Source organism: Pristiophorus japonicus, chromosome 22 (genome assembly GCF_044704955.1).
Source record: "Pristiophorus japonicus isolate sPriJap1 chromosome 22, sPriJap1.hap1, whole genome shotgun sequence".
Classification (NCBI taxonomy): domain Eukaryota; kingdom Metazoa; phylum Chordata; class Chondrichthyes; family Pristiophoridae; genus Pristiophorus; species Pristiophorus japonicus.
Genome location: NC_091998.1, coordinates 69841594 through 69858388, shown reverse-complemented (window position 1 = coordinate 69858388; position 16795 = coordinate 69841594). Strand labels below are relative to the sequence as shown.

Here is a 16795-nt window from a genome sequence, read left to right as displayed (position 1 = left end):
TGAGCCACAGGGGAGGAGCTGGTAGAATATCTTTGGATAAACAGAGTCCCACAAACGTCACTCGGTCAGAGAAAGCACAACACAGCAATGCAGATTGTGGTGCTGGTCAAACCTGTGTGTGGGCAGGGAGGGGCTGGAGGAATGGGGGCGGGGATGGGGGCGGTGGAAAAGTGTGGCGGGGAACATGGGGGAAGTTAATCTAGCTGTCCAAGTACTTGCATCTGGTTCCAGGCACAAAAGACAGGAGTGAGGAAAGGCCCCTCAGCCCATCCCTCTAGTCCCCTAACTCTCCCATCGAAGCCCATCCCCTAACTCTCCCATCGAAGCCCATCGCTCCAGTCCCCCAACCCATCGAAGCCCATCCCTCTCGTCCCCTAACTCTCCCATCGAAGCCCATCCCTCCAGTCCCCTAACTCCCCCATCGAAGCCCATCCCTCCACTCCCCTAACTCTCCCATCGAAGCCCATCCCTCCCGTCCCCTAACTCTCCCATCGAAGCCCATCCCTCCAGTCCCCTAACTCCCCCATCGAAGCCCATCCCTCCACTCCCCTAACCCTCCCTGTATTGCGAACACTCCCAGCACTTTTTGACTCCATTAGTCTGCTCTCAATTCTCTTCGTACTAATGCCCACTTACATTCTTCACTCCTAATGTCTCATCTGACTTTAAAATAATGACTATACAGTTTGAGCAGAGCACCAAGTCGGGGTCCTTGCCCCCGGGTGTGTGGTGAGGGGCCCCATCGCCTGCTGGAGGTAGCAGTGCAATTGGTGCGACCTTTCTCTGTGTAAGGGTCAGGGGGCCAAAGGTGTGGAGCACACGGGAAACAAAATGTGGGCACGACCCCATGGCAATAAGCAGCCTATAGCGAGGCCCCTAATGGGCAATTGTTGCTACGGTGACGAGGCTGTGGTAGGCCCAGATTGGCTGAAGCTGCCTCTCTGAACCCACTTTGTCGAACTTGTGGCATTACAAGCGCTCAAAGTAATTCAGCGGAGTTTGAATAAATGCTGTACGTTGACTTGAAGAGTCACAACTCTCAGTTAGAGGCCCGTGTCAGGCCTGGCTGTAGGAAACTCCCCTCCCATGTCCCCATGTGCTTATTGGATGTGCAGATTATACCCGTCCCCTCATCCAGACTTGGAATGTTTATGGTTGCCTTTTGACATATGGCAGCAGTTCCACGTGACACTGATACCCGTCAGGGCACAAAGGCAAAGGAAGTTCTTGGATCGAGAGTGAGCTGGAATGAGTTTGTTGCTAACCAACCTAATAAGATTGTATTTTGCAGAGAGCAGGTTTCTAAATTAAAGGCCACCTTTACCGTGGCAATAGTTGTCCAGAATCATTGGTGAGTCCCCTCAGAATGTCGCAGTGTTTTGCTCCAAGGTCGAGTGGCCCCGCTCTGAGCTGCCATGGCTGTGGATGTCCGTGGTCACTAGGCCTTTGGCCAGGCCTTTGGCCAGGCCTATCCGATCTGGATCGCCCCCGAGTACATGGTAAGCAGCAGCATGATGGCGAAACCAGTCAGCAGACCTGCGTTCTGTATCGCGAACACCACCAGTGAGGTCGATTCCTGACCATCCTCATCTTTGCTCACCTCGTTCATCTCTGGGAACTGTGTCGGCAGACGGGAGAGAGGGTTAGAAGGAATTCACTTAACATCCAATCACCTCACCGATAGCTCTGAAACACGACACCCGGCCCAGCTCAGGGACGCCCGGCCCAACCCAGAGACGCCCGCCCCAGCTCGGCGACGCCCAGCCCCGGCCCAGCCCAGGGACGCCCCCGGCCTGGCCCGGCCTAACCCAGGGACGCCGGGTCCGGCCTCTCTGCGTCATTCACCACAATCCCCTGCACGGGAGAGGTGCAAACTCTGTGACTGGTCCTCGGGCCTGTGCAAAGGGTCTTGCTCCCTCTCCCTGGGCCTCATGCACAGCACAGAGCAGCACCGTGTGCAGAGCCGCTGCCCGCCTTCACTCACCATGTCCGCCAGGGCGATGTACAGGAACATACCGCCGGCCAGCGCGAAGATCCAGTTGGCGGAGAAGTGGCTCCCGGCGAGGATACCGAAGGCCAGGCCCAGGTAGCAGCAGCAGGCCGACAGGAAGTTGAAGAAGAGGGCCTGCTGGAGGCTCATCCCAGCATTCAGCAAGATCACAAAGTCACCTATGAGAGAGAGAGAGGAGTGTGAGAGAGAGAGAGAGAGAGAGAGAGTGGAGTATGAGAGAGAGAGAGAGAGGAGTGAGAGAGAGAGAGAGGAGTGAGAGAGAGAGCAGTGTGAGAGAGAGAGAGAGAGAGAGTGTGAGAGAGAGAGGAGTGTGAGAGAGAGAGAGAGGTGTGAGAGAGAGAGAGAGAGGAGTGAGAGAGAGAGAGGAGTGTGAGAGAGAGAGAGAGAGAGAGGAGTGTGTGAGAGAGAGAGAGGAGTGTGGAGAGAGAGAGGAGTGTGAGAGAGAGAGAGAGAGAGGAGTATGAGAGAGAGAGAGGAGTGTGAGAGAGAGAGAGAGAGAGAGGAGTGTGAGAGAGAGAGAGAGAGGAGTGTGAGAGAGAGAGAGAGGAGTGAGAGAGAGAGCAGAGAGAGAGAGAGAGAGAGAGGAGTGTGAGAGAGAGAGAGAGAGAGAGAGAGAGGAGTGTGAGAGAGAGAGAGAGAGAGAGGAGTGTGAGAGAGAGAGAGAGAGAGAGGAGTGTGAGAGAGAGAGAGAGAGAGAGGAGTGTGAGAGAGAGAGAGAGAGAGAGAGGAGTGTGAGAGAGAGAGAGAGAGGAGTGTGAGAGAGAGAGAGAGAGAAAGAGAGGAGTGTGAGAGAGAGAGAGAGGAGTGTGAGAGAGGAGTGTGAGAGAGAGAGAGGAGTGTGAGAGAGAGAGAGGAGTGTGAGAGAGAGAGAGGAGTGTGAGAGAGAGAGAGAGGAGTGTGAGAGAGAGAGAGGAGTGTGAGAGAGAGAGAGAGGAGTGTGAGAGAGAGAGAGAGAGAGGAGTGTGAGAGAGAGAGAGAGAGGAGTGTGAGAGAGAGAGAGAGGAGTGTGAGAGAGAGAGAGAGGAGTGTGAGAGAGAGAGAGGAGTGTGAGAGAGAGAGAGGAGTGTGAGAGAGAGAGAGAGGAGTGTGAGAGAGAGAGAGAGAGGAGTGTGAGAGAGAGAGAGAGGAGTGTGAGAGAGAGAGAGAGGAGTGTGAGAGAGAGAGAGAGGAGTGTGAGAGAGAGAGAGGAGTGTGAGAGAGAGAGAGAGGAGTGTGAGAGAGAGAGAGGAGTGTGAGAGAGAGAGAGGAGTGTGAGAGAGAGAGAGGAGTGTGAGAGAGAGAGAGAGGAGTGTGAGAGAGAGAGAGAGGAGTGTGAGAGAGAGAGAGGAGTGTGAGAGAGAGAGAGAGGAGTGTGAGAGAGAGAGAGGAGTGAGAGAGAGAGAGAGGAGTGTGAGAGAGAGAGAGAGGAGTGTGAGAGAGAGAGAGAGGAGTGTGAGAGAGAGAGAGAGGAGTGAGAGAGCGCGCGGGGGGGGGGTCGCGGTGGCGGGGCACAGTGAGCGCGCAGAAATCATGTATTACCCACCCCACCCGCATGTGGTGTAATGGAGGAGGGGGCAGAAGTGGAAAGAAGAGATGGGAGAGGGGGAAGGAAGGAAAGGAGAGGTGGGTGGAAGAGAACATTCGGAGGGGGGGGGGGGGGGGTCACTGACCTGCATTGGCTTCCCGGTTAAGCAACACCCCAATTTTGGTTTTACATTAAGTTGGAAAGTGGTTTAGTTTAATCCAAATCTCTGGTCTTAAATCTAAACAAAGGAAACTACGTAGGTATGAGCGGAGAGTTGGCCAAGCTAGATTGGGAAACTACATTAAAAAACAAGCAATGGCTAGCATTTAAAGAATTAATACGTAATTTACAACAAACATACATTCCTTTAAGGCACAATACCCCACAGCAAAAGTGGTCTAACCGTGGCTTACAAGAGAAGTTAAAGATAGCATTAGATCAAAGAGGCTTACAATGTTACCAAAAAGAGCAGTAAGCCTGAGGATTTTAGAATTCAGCAAAGGGGGACAAAGAAACTGATAAAGGAAAAATAGAATATGGGAATAAACGAGAGAGAGACATAAAAACAGCATAAAAACCTTTATAGGTCTGTAAAAAGGAAAAGATTAGTAAAAGTAAATGTGGGTCCCCTACAGGCTGAGACAGGAGAAATTATAAAGGGGAATAAGGAAATGGCGGAGAAATTAAATACTGTGTCTAGCTTCACAAAAGACGACACGAAAAACCTCCCGGAAATAGTGGAGAACCAAGGGTCCAGCGAGAAAGAAATTAGTATTAATAAAAAAATAGTACTGGAGAAATTAATGGAACTGAAAGCCGATAAATCCCCTAGACCCGACGGCCTACATCCTAGGGTTTTGAAAGAGGTGGCTATAGAGATAGAACATAAGAATTAGGAACAGGAGTAGACCATCTAGCCCCTCGAGCCTGCTCCGCCATTCAACAAGATCATGGCTGATCTGGCCGTGGACTCAGCGCCACTTACCCGTCCGCTCCCCATAACCCTTAATTCCCTTATTGGTTAAAAATCTATCTATTTGTGATTTGAATACATTCAATCAGCTAGCCTCAACTGCTTCCTTGGGCAGAGAATTCCACAGATTCACAACCCTCTGGGAGAAGAAATTCCTTCTCAACTCGGTTTTAAATTGGCTGCCCCGTATTTTGAGGCTGTGCCCCCGAGTTCTAGTCTCCCCGATCAGTGGAAACAACCTCTCTGCCTCTATCTTGTCTATCCCTTTCACTATTTTAAATGTTTCTATAAGATCACCCCTCATCCTTCTGAACTCCAACGAGTAAAGACCCAGTCTACTCAATCTATCATCATAAGGTAACCCCTTCATCTCCGGAATCAGCCTGGTGAATCGTCTCTGTACCCCCTCCAAAGTTAATATATCCTTCCTTAAGTAAGGTGACCAAAACTGCACGCAGTACTCCAGGTGCGGCCTCACCAATACCCTGTACAGTTGCAGCAGGACCTCCCTGCTTTTGTACTCCACCCCTCTCGCAATGAAGGCCAACATTCCATTCGCCTTCCTGATTACCTGCTGCACCTGCAAACTAACTTTTTGGGATTCATGCACAAGGACTCAAAAGAGTTTCATCTCAAAAGAGTTTCATGCACAAGGACCCCCAGGTCCCTCTGCACCGCAGCACGTTGTAATTTCTACCCATTCAAATAATATTCTCTTTTACTGTTTTCCCCCCCCCCCCCCCCAAGGTGGATGACCTCACATTTTCCGACATTGTATTCCGTCTGCCAAACCTTAGCCCATTCGCTTAACCTATCTAAATCTCTTTGCAGCCTCTCTGTGTCCTCTACACAACCCGCTTTCCCACTAATCTTTGTGTCATCTGAAAATTTTGTTACACTACACTCTTTCCCCTCTTCCAGATCATCTATGGATATTGTAAACAGTTGTGGTCCCAGCACCAATCCCTGTGGCACACCACTAACCATCGATTTCCAACCCGAAAAGGACCCATTTATCCCGACTCTCTGCTTTCTGTTAGCCAGCCAATTCTCGATCCATGCTAATACATTTCCTCTGATTCTGCGTACCTTTATCTTCTGCAGTAACCTTTTGTGTGGCACCTTATCGAATGTCTTTTGGAAATCTAAATACACCACATCCATCGGTACACCTCTATCCACCATGCTCGTTATATCCTCAAAGAATTTCAGTAAATTAGTTAAACATGATTTCCCCTTCATGAATCCATGTTGCGTCTGCTTGATTGCACTATTCCTATATAGATGTCCCGCTATTTCTTCCTTAATGATAGCTTCAAGCATTTTCCCCACTACAGATGTTAAATTAACTGGCCTATAGTTACCTGCCTTTTGTCTGTCCCCTTTTTTTAAACAGAGGCGTTACATTAGCTGCTTTCCAATCTGCTGGTACCTCCCCAGAGTCCAGAGAATTTTGGTAGATTATAACGAATGCATCTGCTATAACTTCCGCCATCTCTTTTAATACCCTGGGATGCATTTCATCAGGACCAGGGGACTTGTCTACCTTGAGATCCATTAGCCTGTCCAGCACTACCCCTCTAGTGATAGTGGATATCTCAAGATCCTCCCTTCCCACATTCCCATGACCAGCAATTTTTGGCATGGTTTTTGTGTCTTCCACTGTGAAGACCGAAGCAAAATAATTGTTTAAGGTCTCAGCCATTTCCACATTTCCCATTATTAAATCCCCCTTCTCATCTTCTAAGGGAACAACATTTACTTTAGTCACTCTTTTCCGTTTTATATATTGGTAGAAGCTTTTACTATCAGTTTTTATGTTTTGCGCAAGTTTACTTTCGTAATCTATCTTTCCTTTCTTTATTGCTTTCTTAGTCATTCTTTGCTGTCGTTTAAAATTTTCCCAATCACCTTGGACACCTTATACTCATTGTTTTTTTAATTTGATACTCTCCTTTATTTCCTTGGTTATCCACAGCTGGTTATTCCTTCTCTTACCGCCCTTCTTTTTCACTGGAATATATTTTTGTTGAGCACTATGAAAGAGCTCCTTAAAAGTCCTCCACTGTTCCTCAATTGTGCCACCGTTTAGTCTGTGTTCCCAGTCTACTTTAGCCAACTCTGCCCTCATCCCACTGTAGTCCTCTTTGTTTAAGCATAGTACGCTCGTTTGAGACACGACTGCCTCACCCTCAATCTGTATTACAAATTCAACCATACTGTGATCACTCATTCAGAGAGGATCTTTTTACTAGGAGATCGTTTATTATTCCTGTCTCATTACACAGGACCAGATCTAAGATAGCTTGCTCCCTTGTAGGTTCTGTAACATACTGTTCTAAGAAACAATCCCGTATGCATTCTATGAATTCCTCCTCAAGGCTACCCCATGCGATTTGATTTGACCAATCGATATGTAGGTTAAAATCCCCCATGATTACTGCCGTTCCTTTTTCACATGCCTCCATTATTCCCTTGATTATTGTCTGCCCCACCGTGAAGTTATTATTTGGGGGCCTATAAACTACGCCCACCAGTGACTTTTCCCCCTATCTCTAATCTCCACCCACAATGATTCAACATTTTGTTCATTAGAGCCAATATCGTCTCTCACAACTGCCCTGATATCATCCTTTATTAACAGAGCTACCCCACCTCCTTTCCCTTCTTGTCTATCTTTCAGAATTGTCAGATACCCCTGTATGTTTAATTCCCAGTCTTGGCCACCCTGCAACCACGTTTCTGTAATGGCCACCAAATCATACCCATTTGTAATGATTTGTGCCGTCAACTCATTTACTTTATTTCGAATGCTGCGTGCGTTTAGGTAGAGTGTTTTAATACTAGTTTTTAAACCATGATTTTTAGTTTTGACTCCTCCTGCAGCCCCTTTATATTCATATATATTGTCCCTTCCTATCACCTTGTGGTTTACACTTACCCCAGTGCTACTCTGCTCTGTTGCCTCCTGCCTTTTGTATTCTTTCTTGGGGTCCTGTTCATCTGAGCTCTCACCCACTCTAACTAGCTCAGAGCCCTCTCCTGGGTTCCGAATACTCCTCGCATTGATGCACCGAGCTTTCAGGCTTGCCTTTGACCCTTTAGAATTTTGCTGTACAGTGGCCCTTTTTGTTTTTTGCCTTGGGTTTCTCTGCCCTCCACTTTTACTCATCTCCTTTCTGTCTTGCTTCGGTCTCCATTTTGTTTCCCTCTGTTTCCCTGCATTGGTTCCCATCCCCCTGCCATATTAGTTTAACTCCTCCCCAACAGCACTAGCAAACACTCCCCCTAGGACATTGGTTCCAGTCCAGCCTAGGTGCAGACCGTCCAGTTTGTACTGGTCCCACCTCCCCCAGAACCAGTTCCAATGCCCCAGGAATTTGAATTCCTCCCTGCTGCACCACTGCTCAAGCCACATATTCATCTGGGCTATCCTGCGATTCCTACTCTGACTGGTAGCAATCCCGAGATTACTACTTTTGAGGCCCTACTTCTTAAATTTAGCTCCTAGCTCCTTAAATTCGTCTTGTAGGACCTCATCCCTTTTTTTTTTTACCTATATCGTTGGTACCAATGTGCACCACGTTGTCATCTTCCATAACTCCAGATTCTAGAACGGTTCCCGCAGATTGGAAGGTAGCAAATGCAAACCCTGCCATTTAAGAGAGGGAGAGAGAAAACGGGGAACTACAGACCAGTTAGCCTGACATCAGTTGTAGGGAAATGCTAGAATCTATTATTAAGGACATGGTAACAGGGCACTTAGAAAATAATACTAGGATTGGGCAGAGTCAACATGGATTTATGAAAGGGAAATCATGTTTGGCAAATCTGTTGGGAGTTTTTTTTTTAAGGTGGTAACTCGCAGGATAAGGGGGAACCAGTGGATGTGGTGTATTTAGATTTTCAGAAGGCATTTGATAAGGTGCCACACAAGAGGTTATTAAACAAAATTAGAGCTCATGAGAGTGGGGGTAATATACTAGCATGGATTGAGGATTGGTTAACGGACAGAAAACAGAGACTAGGAATAAACAGGTCATTTTCGGGTTGGCTCGCTGTAACTAGTGGGGTGCCGCAATGATCTGTGCTTGGGCCTCAGCTATTCACAATCTATATCAATGATTTGGATCAGGGGTCCAAATGTAATATATTCAAGTTTGCTGACGATACAAAGCTAGGTGGGAATGTAAGTTGTGAGGAGGATGCAAAGAGGCTTCAGGGGGATATAGAAACATTGAAAATAGGTGCAGTAGGCCATTCGGCTCTTCGAGCCTGCACCACCATTCAATATCATGCTTGATCATGCATTTCAGTACCCCATTCCTGCTTTCTCCCCATACCCCTTGATCCCTTTAGCCGTGAGGGCCACATCTAACTCCCTTTTGAATATATCTAACGAACTGGCCCCAACAACTTTCTGTGGTAGAGAATTCCACAGGTTCACAATTCTCTGAGTGAAGAAGTTTCTCCTCATCTCCGTCCTAAATGGCTTACCCCTTATCCTTAGACTGTAACCCCTGGTTCTGGACTTCCCCAACATCGGGAACATTCTTCCTGCATCTAACCTGTCAGAATTTTATGTTTCTATGAGATCCCCTCTTATTCTTCTAAACTCCAGTGAATAAAGGCCCAGTCGATCCAGTCTCTCCTCATATGTCAGTCCTGTCATCCCTGGAATCAGTCTGGTGAACCCTCAATAGCAAGAACGTCTTTCCTCAGATTAGGAGACCAAAACTGAACACAATATTCAAGGTGTGCCCTCATCAAAGCCCTGTACAACTGCAGTAAGACCTCCCTGCTCCTATACTTGAATCCTCTCGCTATGAAGGCCAACATGCCATTTGCTTTCTTCACCACCTGCTGCACCTGTATGCCAACCTTCAATGACTGATGTACCATGATACCCAGGTCTCGTTGCACTTCCCCCTTTACCAATCTGTCGCCATTCAGATAATAATCAGCCCTACTGTTTTTACCACCAAAGTGGATAACCTCACATTTATCCACATTATACCGCATCTGCCATGTATTTGCCCACTCACCTAACCTGTCCAAGTCACCCTGCAGCCTCTTAACATCCTCCTCACAGCTCACACTGCCACCCAGCTTAGTGTCATCCGCAAACTTGGAGATATTACATTCAATTACTTAATCAATTAACGTAAACTGACCCATTACCTCAAACTAACCCATCACCGCAAACTGACTCATCACCCCTAACTGACCCATCACCCCCAAACTGACGCATCACCAAAAACTGAGCCATCTCTCCAAACTGACTCATCACCACAAACTAACCCATCACCCCAAACTGACCCATCACCCCACCTTGCGGTACCCCACTGGTCATTGCCTGCCATTCTGAAAAGGACTCGTTTATCCCGACTCTCTGCTTCCTGTCTGCCAACCAGTTCTCTATCCACGGCAATACATTACCCCCAATACCATGTGCTTTAATTTTGCACACTAATCTCTTGCGTGGGACCTTGTCAAAAGCCTTTTGAAAGTCTAAATACACCACATCCACTGGCTCCCCCTTGTCCAGTCTACTAGTTACATCCTCAAAAAATTCTAGATTTGTTAAGCATGATTTCCCTTTCATAAATCCATGCTGACATGGACCGCCCCGGTCACTGATTTCCAAATGCGCTGTTATTTGATCTTTAATAATTGATTCCAACATTTTCCCCACTACTGATGTCAGGCTAACCGGTCTATAATTACCCATTTTCTCTCTCCCGCCTTTTAAAAAAAGTGGTGTGACATAAGCTACCCTCCAGTTCATCGGGACTGATCCAGAGTCGATAGACTGTAAGTGAGTGGGCAAGAACATGGCAAGTGGAAAATGTGGAGGAATGTGAGAATATAATGTGGAGAAATGTGAAGTTATCCACTTTGGTAGGAAAAATAGAAAAGCAGAGTATTTTTAAATGGTGAGAGATTGGAAAATGTTAGTGTTCAGAGGGACCTGGGTGTCCTTGTACACCAATCACTGAAAGTTAACATGCAGGTACAGCAAGTCATTAAGAAAGCAAATGGTCTGTTGGCCTTTATTACAAGAGGGCATGAGTATAAGAGTAAAGACATCTTACTGCAATTATACAGGGCCCAGGTGAGACCACACCTGGAGTATTGTGCACCGTTCTGGTCTCCTTACCGAAGGATATACTTGCCATAGAGGGAAGTGCAACGAAGGTTCACCAGACTGATTCCTGGGATGGGGGGATTGTCCTATGAGGAGAGACTGAATAGACTGGGCCGATATTCTCTGAAGTTTAGAAGAATGAGAGGTGATCTCATTGAAACATATAAAATTCTTACAGGGCTTGACAGGGTAGATGCAGGGAGGATATTTCCCCCGGGCTGGGGAGTCTGGAACCAGGGGTCACAGTCTCAGGATAAGGGGTCGGCCATTTAGGACTGAGATGAGAAAAAATTTCTTCACTCAGAGGGTGGTGAATCTTTGGAATTCTCTGCCTCAGAGGGCTGTGGAGGCTCAGTCTTTGAGTATATTCAAGGCAGAGCTTGATAGATTTTTGGATATTCAGGGAATCAAGGGATATGGCGATAGTGCAGGAAAATGTTGAGGTAGATCAGCCATGATCTCTGTGAACCTCATCTGTGTGTAAGACTTGCCACTAGGGAGCACACCTGTGGGAGACCTATGGGTCACCTGTGTACCCTGGAGCAAGCAGGTATAAAAGGCGGTCCACCATGCTGCTGCCTCACTTTGGAGTTACATTAAAGAGACCAAAGTCACAATGGTTTGAGCTTACAATACAGTCTCGTGGAGTTATTCTGAACTTAACAACTGGCGACGAGTTACAGATCATGAACTTTCATGCGGAAATGGCTGCTGCTGGTATTCTTGAGAGATTTGTTGAGGTTGATGATTGGGAAGCCTTTGTTGAGCGTCTCGACCAGTACTTCGTGGCCAACGAGCTGGATACGGCTGAGACGGAGACCAAGCACAGGGCGATTCTCCTCACCGCATGTGGGTCTTCAGTATATGGTCTCTTCAAAGATCTACTGGTCCCAGACAAACCAACGGACAAGACTTACACAGAGCTGTGTGCTGGCTCGGGAACACCTCCAGCTGAAGGAGAACATCTTAATGGCCAGGTATCGCTTTTACACGCACCATCGATCCGAAGCCAGAACAGGATGAGCTTCGTCACCGACCTAAGACGCCTCGCGGGACAGTGCGAATTTGCAGGATCTTTGGGGGAAATGTTGCGGGACTTTTTCGTGCTCATAATTGGCCACGAGGCCATCCTCCGCAAACTGCTGTCTGCCGAATGCTTAGATCTGAGCAAGGCCATCACGATAGCCCAGGCCTTCATATCCACGAGCGACAACACGAAACAAATATCTTCACAGCATCGAAGTTTACCGGCAAGTACTGTGCATAAAATAATGCCTTCAGCAGGCAGAACTGTACATGGCAGGGCCCACACGACCACAGAGGCCAGGCCTAGGGTGACTCAGAGGCCGCTGTGGGCTGTGAATGTGTATCCATTAACACCATGTTGGCGCTGCGGGGGCAGTCATAGAGCCCATCAATGTCGATTCAAGCAATGTGTGTGCAAGGGCTGTGGAACAATGGGGCACCTCCAGCGAATGTGCAAGCGACCTCGGACTCACCACGTGGCAGAGTCAGCAGAGGACGACCAATCCAGAGCAGATCACGCTGAGCGAGCAGGAGAGGCAACTGAACCTGAGGATGAAGAGGAAGTGTATGGGGTACACACCTTCACCACCAAAATCCCTCCGATAATGTTAAAAGTTAAACTTAACGGCAATCCAGTCTCCATGGAATTGGACACGGGGGCGAGTCAATCGATCATGAGCCAGAAGGCTTTTGAGAAACTGTGGAGTAACAAGGCACAAAGGCCAAAACCGAGCCAGATTCACACAACACTGCGCACTTAAACCAAAGTACTCATACCTGTTATCGGCAGTGTGGCAGTGAAAGTATCGTACGACGGAAAGGTGCATGATTTACCACTATGGATTGTACCAGGCGATGGCCCAATGCTGTTCGGCAGGAGCTGGCTAGGCAAGATCCGGTGGAACTGGGACAACATCAAAGCACTGTCTTCCGTGGATGACGCCCCGTGTGCCCAGGTGCTAAACAAATTCCAGGCGTTATTTGAGCCAGGCATCGGCAACTTCACAGGCGCCAAGGTGCAGATCCATCTCGTTCCTGGCGCACGGCCCGTTCATCACAAGGCCTGGGCAGTCCCATATATAATGCGTGAGAAAGTCGAAATCGAGCTGGACAGACTTCAACGAGAGGGAATCATATCGCCAGTCGAGTTCAACGAGTGGGCCAGTCTAATCGTACTAAAGAGCGATGGGACGGTCAGAATCTGCGGGGACTACATTGTGATGATCAACCGAGTCTCGTTACAGGACCAGTACACACTACCCAAAGCGGAGGACTTATTCGCAACGCTAGCAGGGGGAAAGTCATTCACCAAACTAGACCTAACCTCCGCGTACATGACACAGGAGCTGGCTGAGCCGTCAAAGAAGTTGACGTGCATCAACACGCACAAAGGACTGTTCATGTACCACAGATGCCCCTTTGGGATTCGCTCGGTGGCGGCCATCTTCCAGAGGAACATGAAGAGTCTGCTGAAATCGGTTCCATGCACCGTGGTGTCCCAAGACGACATCTTGATCACTGGTCGCAACATCACCGAACACTTGCACAACCCGGAGAGGTTCTAAAGCGACTGGACAGAGTGGGACTCAGACTGAAACGCTCCAAGTGTGTTTTCCTGGTGCCAGAGGTCGAATTTCTGGGGAGAAAGATTGCGGCGAAAGGCATCAGACCCACGGGCTCCTAGACGGAGGCCATCAAGAATGCACCCAGACCACAGAATGTGACGGAGCTGCGTTCGTTCCTGGGACTCCTCAACTACTTTGGTAACTTTCTACCGGGGTTGAGCACTTTGCTGGAACCCTTGCATTTATTGCTACGCAAGGATGACGACTGGGTTTGGGGTAAATCTCAAGAGACAGCCTTTAATAAGGCCAGAAACCTGCTATGCTCTAACAAGTTACTTGTACTGTATGACCCATGTAAACATGTGATGCGATGTGATGCATCGTCGTACGGGGTCAGTTGTGTGTTACAGCAAGCCAATGTGTCAGGCAAACTGCAAATTGCATAGGTGTCCAGAAGTTTATCCAGAGCTGAAAGAGTCTACAGTAGGGTTGAGAAAGAAGCGTTGGCTTGTGTATACGGGGTTAAGAAAATGCACCAATATCTATTTGGTCTCCGGTTCGAGCTCGAAACCGACCACAAACCGCTTACTTCACTACTCTCAGAAAGCAAAGGTATCAATACCAATGCTTCGTCCTAATTCCAAAGCTGGGCACTAACATTGTCTGTGTTGACTATGTAACCCATCACAGACCAGGCACTGAGAACTGCACTAACGTCCTCAGTCGGCTGCCGGGGTGGAAATGGTGCAACCTGCAGACTTGCTTCTGGCAATGGATGCTTTTGAGAGCAAGGGGTCACCTGTCACGGCTTGCCAGATCAGGACCTGGACCAACCAAGACCGCCCTGCTATCACTAGTAAAAAACTGCATCCTCAATGGTCGGCAGTTCCCGGGGAAATGCAAGATGAAATTAAGTCGTTTCACCGACACAAGGACGAACTGTCCGTCCAATCGGATTGTCTCCTATGGGGGAATCGCGTGGTTTTGCCAAAAAAAAGACGGAAACGTTTATACGCGACCGACACAATACCCACCCAGGCACAGTCATGATGAAGGCTATCGCCAGGTTGCACATTTGGTGGCCCGGCATTGACTCGGAATTGGAGTCATGCATAAACCAATGTAACACTTGCTCACAGCTGAGCAACGCACCAAGGGAGGCCCCCCCCCGCCCCCGAGTCTGTGATCATGGCCCTCCAAACCGTGGTCCATGGTCCACGTAGATTTCGCTGGCCCTTTTCTAGGGAAGACGTTTCTAGTAGCAGTGGGCGCTTACTCTAAATGGATTGAATGTATAATGAAGTCATCATGTACATCCACTACCACCATTGAAAGCCTTAGGGCCATGTTCACCACCCATGGTTTGCCCGACGGCCTGGTCAGTGACAATGGACCGTGTTTCACCAGCTTGGAATTCAACGAGATCATGACCCGCAATGGCATTAAGCATGTCAGGTCTGCCCCATTTAAGCCCACATCCCATGGTCAAGCAGAACGGGCAGTCCAAACCATCAAGCAAAACTTGAAACGCGTAACGGACAGCTCCTTGCAGACTTGGTTATCTCGGGTCCTGCTCAGCTACCGGACGCGCCCGTACTCGCTCACCGGGGTTCCCCCGGCAGAATGGTTAATGAAGAGAGCACTCAAAACCAGGCTCTCCTTTGTCCACCCGGATCGCAATGATCATGTAGAAACCCGGCAGCACCGGCATAACGCGTACCACGATCGTGCGGCGGCCTCGCGTGACATTGAGGTTAATGATAATTTGTTCTTAATTACGGTCACGGTCCCAAGGGGATTGCTGGCACTGTTTTAGCCAAGGAGGGGAATCGAGTGTTTGTTGTGAAATTGTTGAATGGGCAAACGTGCAGAAAGCACTTGGATCAGACCAAACTGCGATTCACGGACAACCAGCAACAGTTTGAAGAAGACCCCACCATCTATGACCCACCAACGCACACCCAACCAGCAATCGACCTCGCTGTCAACCACGAGGATGAACCCACCATGCCCGACAGTCCGATCAGACCAGCCGCGCTGCCGTGCAGCAATAATCCGACCGACTCACCCATGCCAGGACTTCAACTCAGGCGATCGACCCGGGAACTCAGACCACCAGATCGCCTCAACCTGTAAATAACTTGTACTCAAGTTATTGGGGGAAGTGATGTTATGTATGTGAACCTCACCTGTGTGTAAGACTTGCCACCAGGGGGCACATCTGTGGGAGACCTAAGGGTCACCTGTGTACCCTGGAGCAAGCAGGTATAAAAGGCAGCCCACCATGCTGCTGCAACATTTTGGAGTTATATTAAAGAGACCAAGGTCACAATGGTTTGAGCTCACAACACAGTCTCGTGGAGTTATTCTGAACTTAACAATCTCATTCAATGGTGGAGCAGGCTCGAGGGGCCGAATTGCCAACTCTTGTTCCTATTTCTTATGTTGTGTGTTCAATTCCCTCCCTGGCCTCGCCCCTCCCTATCTCTAACCTCCTCCGGCCCCACCCCCCGAGATCTCTGCACTCCTCCAATTCTTCCCTCATGATCCCTGATTATAATCGCTCCACCATGGGCAGCCGTGCCTTCTGGTGCCAAGGCCCCGAGTTGTAAAACGCCCTCCCTATACCTCTCTTTCCACCTTCAAGACTCTCCTTAAAACCTTCCTCCGACCAATCTTTTGGTTATCTGTCCTAATATCTCCTTAAGCAGTGTCAGATTTTCTTTGATAATCGCTCCTGTGAAGCGCCTTGGGATGTTTTACTACGTTAAAGGTGCTATATAAATGCGGGTTGTTGTTGTTTTAAGTGACGTTAACTGTTTAAGCAGCAGTTCAATGCAGAGGGCCCTGTATACAGGCTCCTCCCACCCTGAGCATGGGTGTGTGTGCATCGCCAATGAGGCCCCTGTGGTCGAATAGCGCGTTGCCCCTCTTCCCCCTCGGCGCAGGTTCGGAGCCACGAGTGGGGGCGACTGGCCAGCATCCCGCAGTGACAGAGCCCCCTCCCCTAGCAAGGGGCGAGTCTATACCCACTGCCCATCCCCCAGTGACAGAGCGGGTACACACCAAGCTCGTGGGGGAACTCCTCGCACAGGATGGCCACAGATGTGCTGACTCCCTGGAAGACAGAGACAGTGAAGGAGGCCCCGATTGCCAGGCCGTCGATGAAGTTGTGCAGCCCGTCGCTCAGTGTGATCATCCAGGCCAGGGTCCCGATGTCCGAGTACCGACTCCCCTTCAGCCAGTAACAGGCCCCTCGCCGAGCCTGCTGTAGGTCCTGGGGAGGGAACGGGGAATTATTGATCCAAACCTTCTCCGATCAAACCCCGATCACACGGACCGATCCCCCCCCAATCACACCCATCCGCTCCCCCTCACATCGACCCCCCCGCACTGACCTGCGCCTCCCTCCCCCACACTGACCTGCCCCTCCCTCCCCCGCACTGACCTGCCCCTCGCCCCCCAGCACATCGACCCCCCCGCACTGACCTGCCCCTCCCCCCTCACATCGACCCCCCTGCACTGACCTGCCCCTCCCCCCTCACATCGACCCCCCCGCACTGACCTG

General features: G+C 49.2%; 1 protein-coding gene across 3 annotated transcripts in view; it reads right to left on the bottom strand.

The window, feature by feature from the left end:
- Positions 1 to 562: 562 nt before the first annotated feature.
- slc39a14 (solute carrier family 39 member 14) overlaps positions 563 to 16795 on the bottom strand; it is a 57263-nt gene continuing 41030 nt past the window's right edge. For all 3 annotated transcript variants that reach the window (XM_070866356.1, XM_070866355.1, XM_070866354.1), the window contains exons 7-9: positions 16294 to 16504; positions 1985 to 2169; positions 563 to 1618 (exon numbers count right to left, since the gene is read on the bottom strand). In XM_070866356.1, the coding sequence (XP_070722457.1) occupies positions 1469 to 1618; positions 1985 to 2169; positions 16294 to 16504 (546 nt within the window). In that variant the 3' untranslated portion in view covers positions 563 to 1468. The remainder of the gene's footprint in view (positions 1619 to 1984; positions 2170 to 16293; positions 16505 to 16795) is intronic.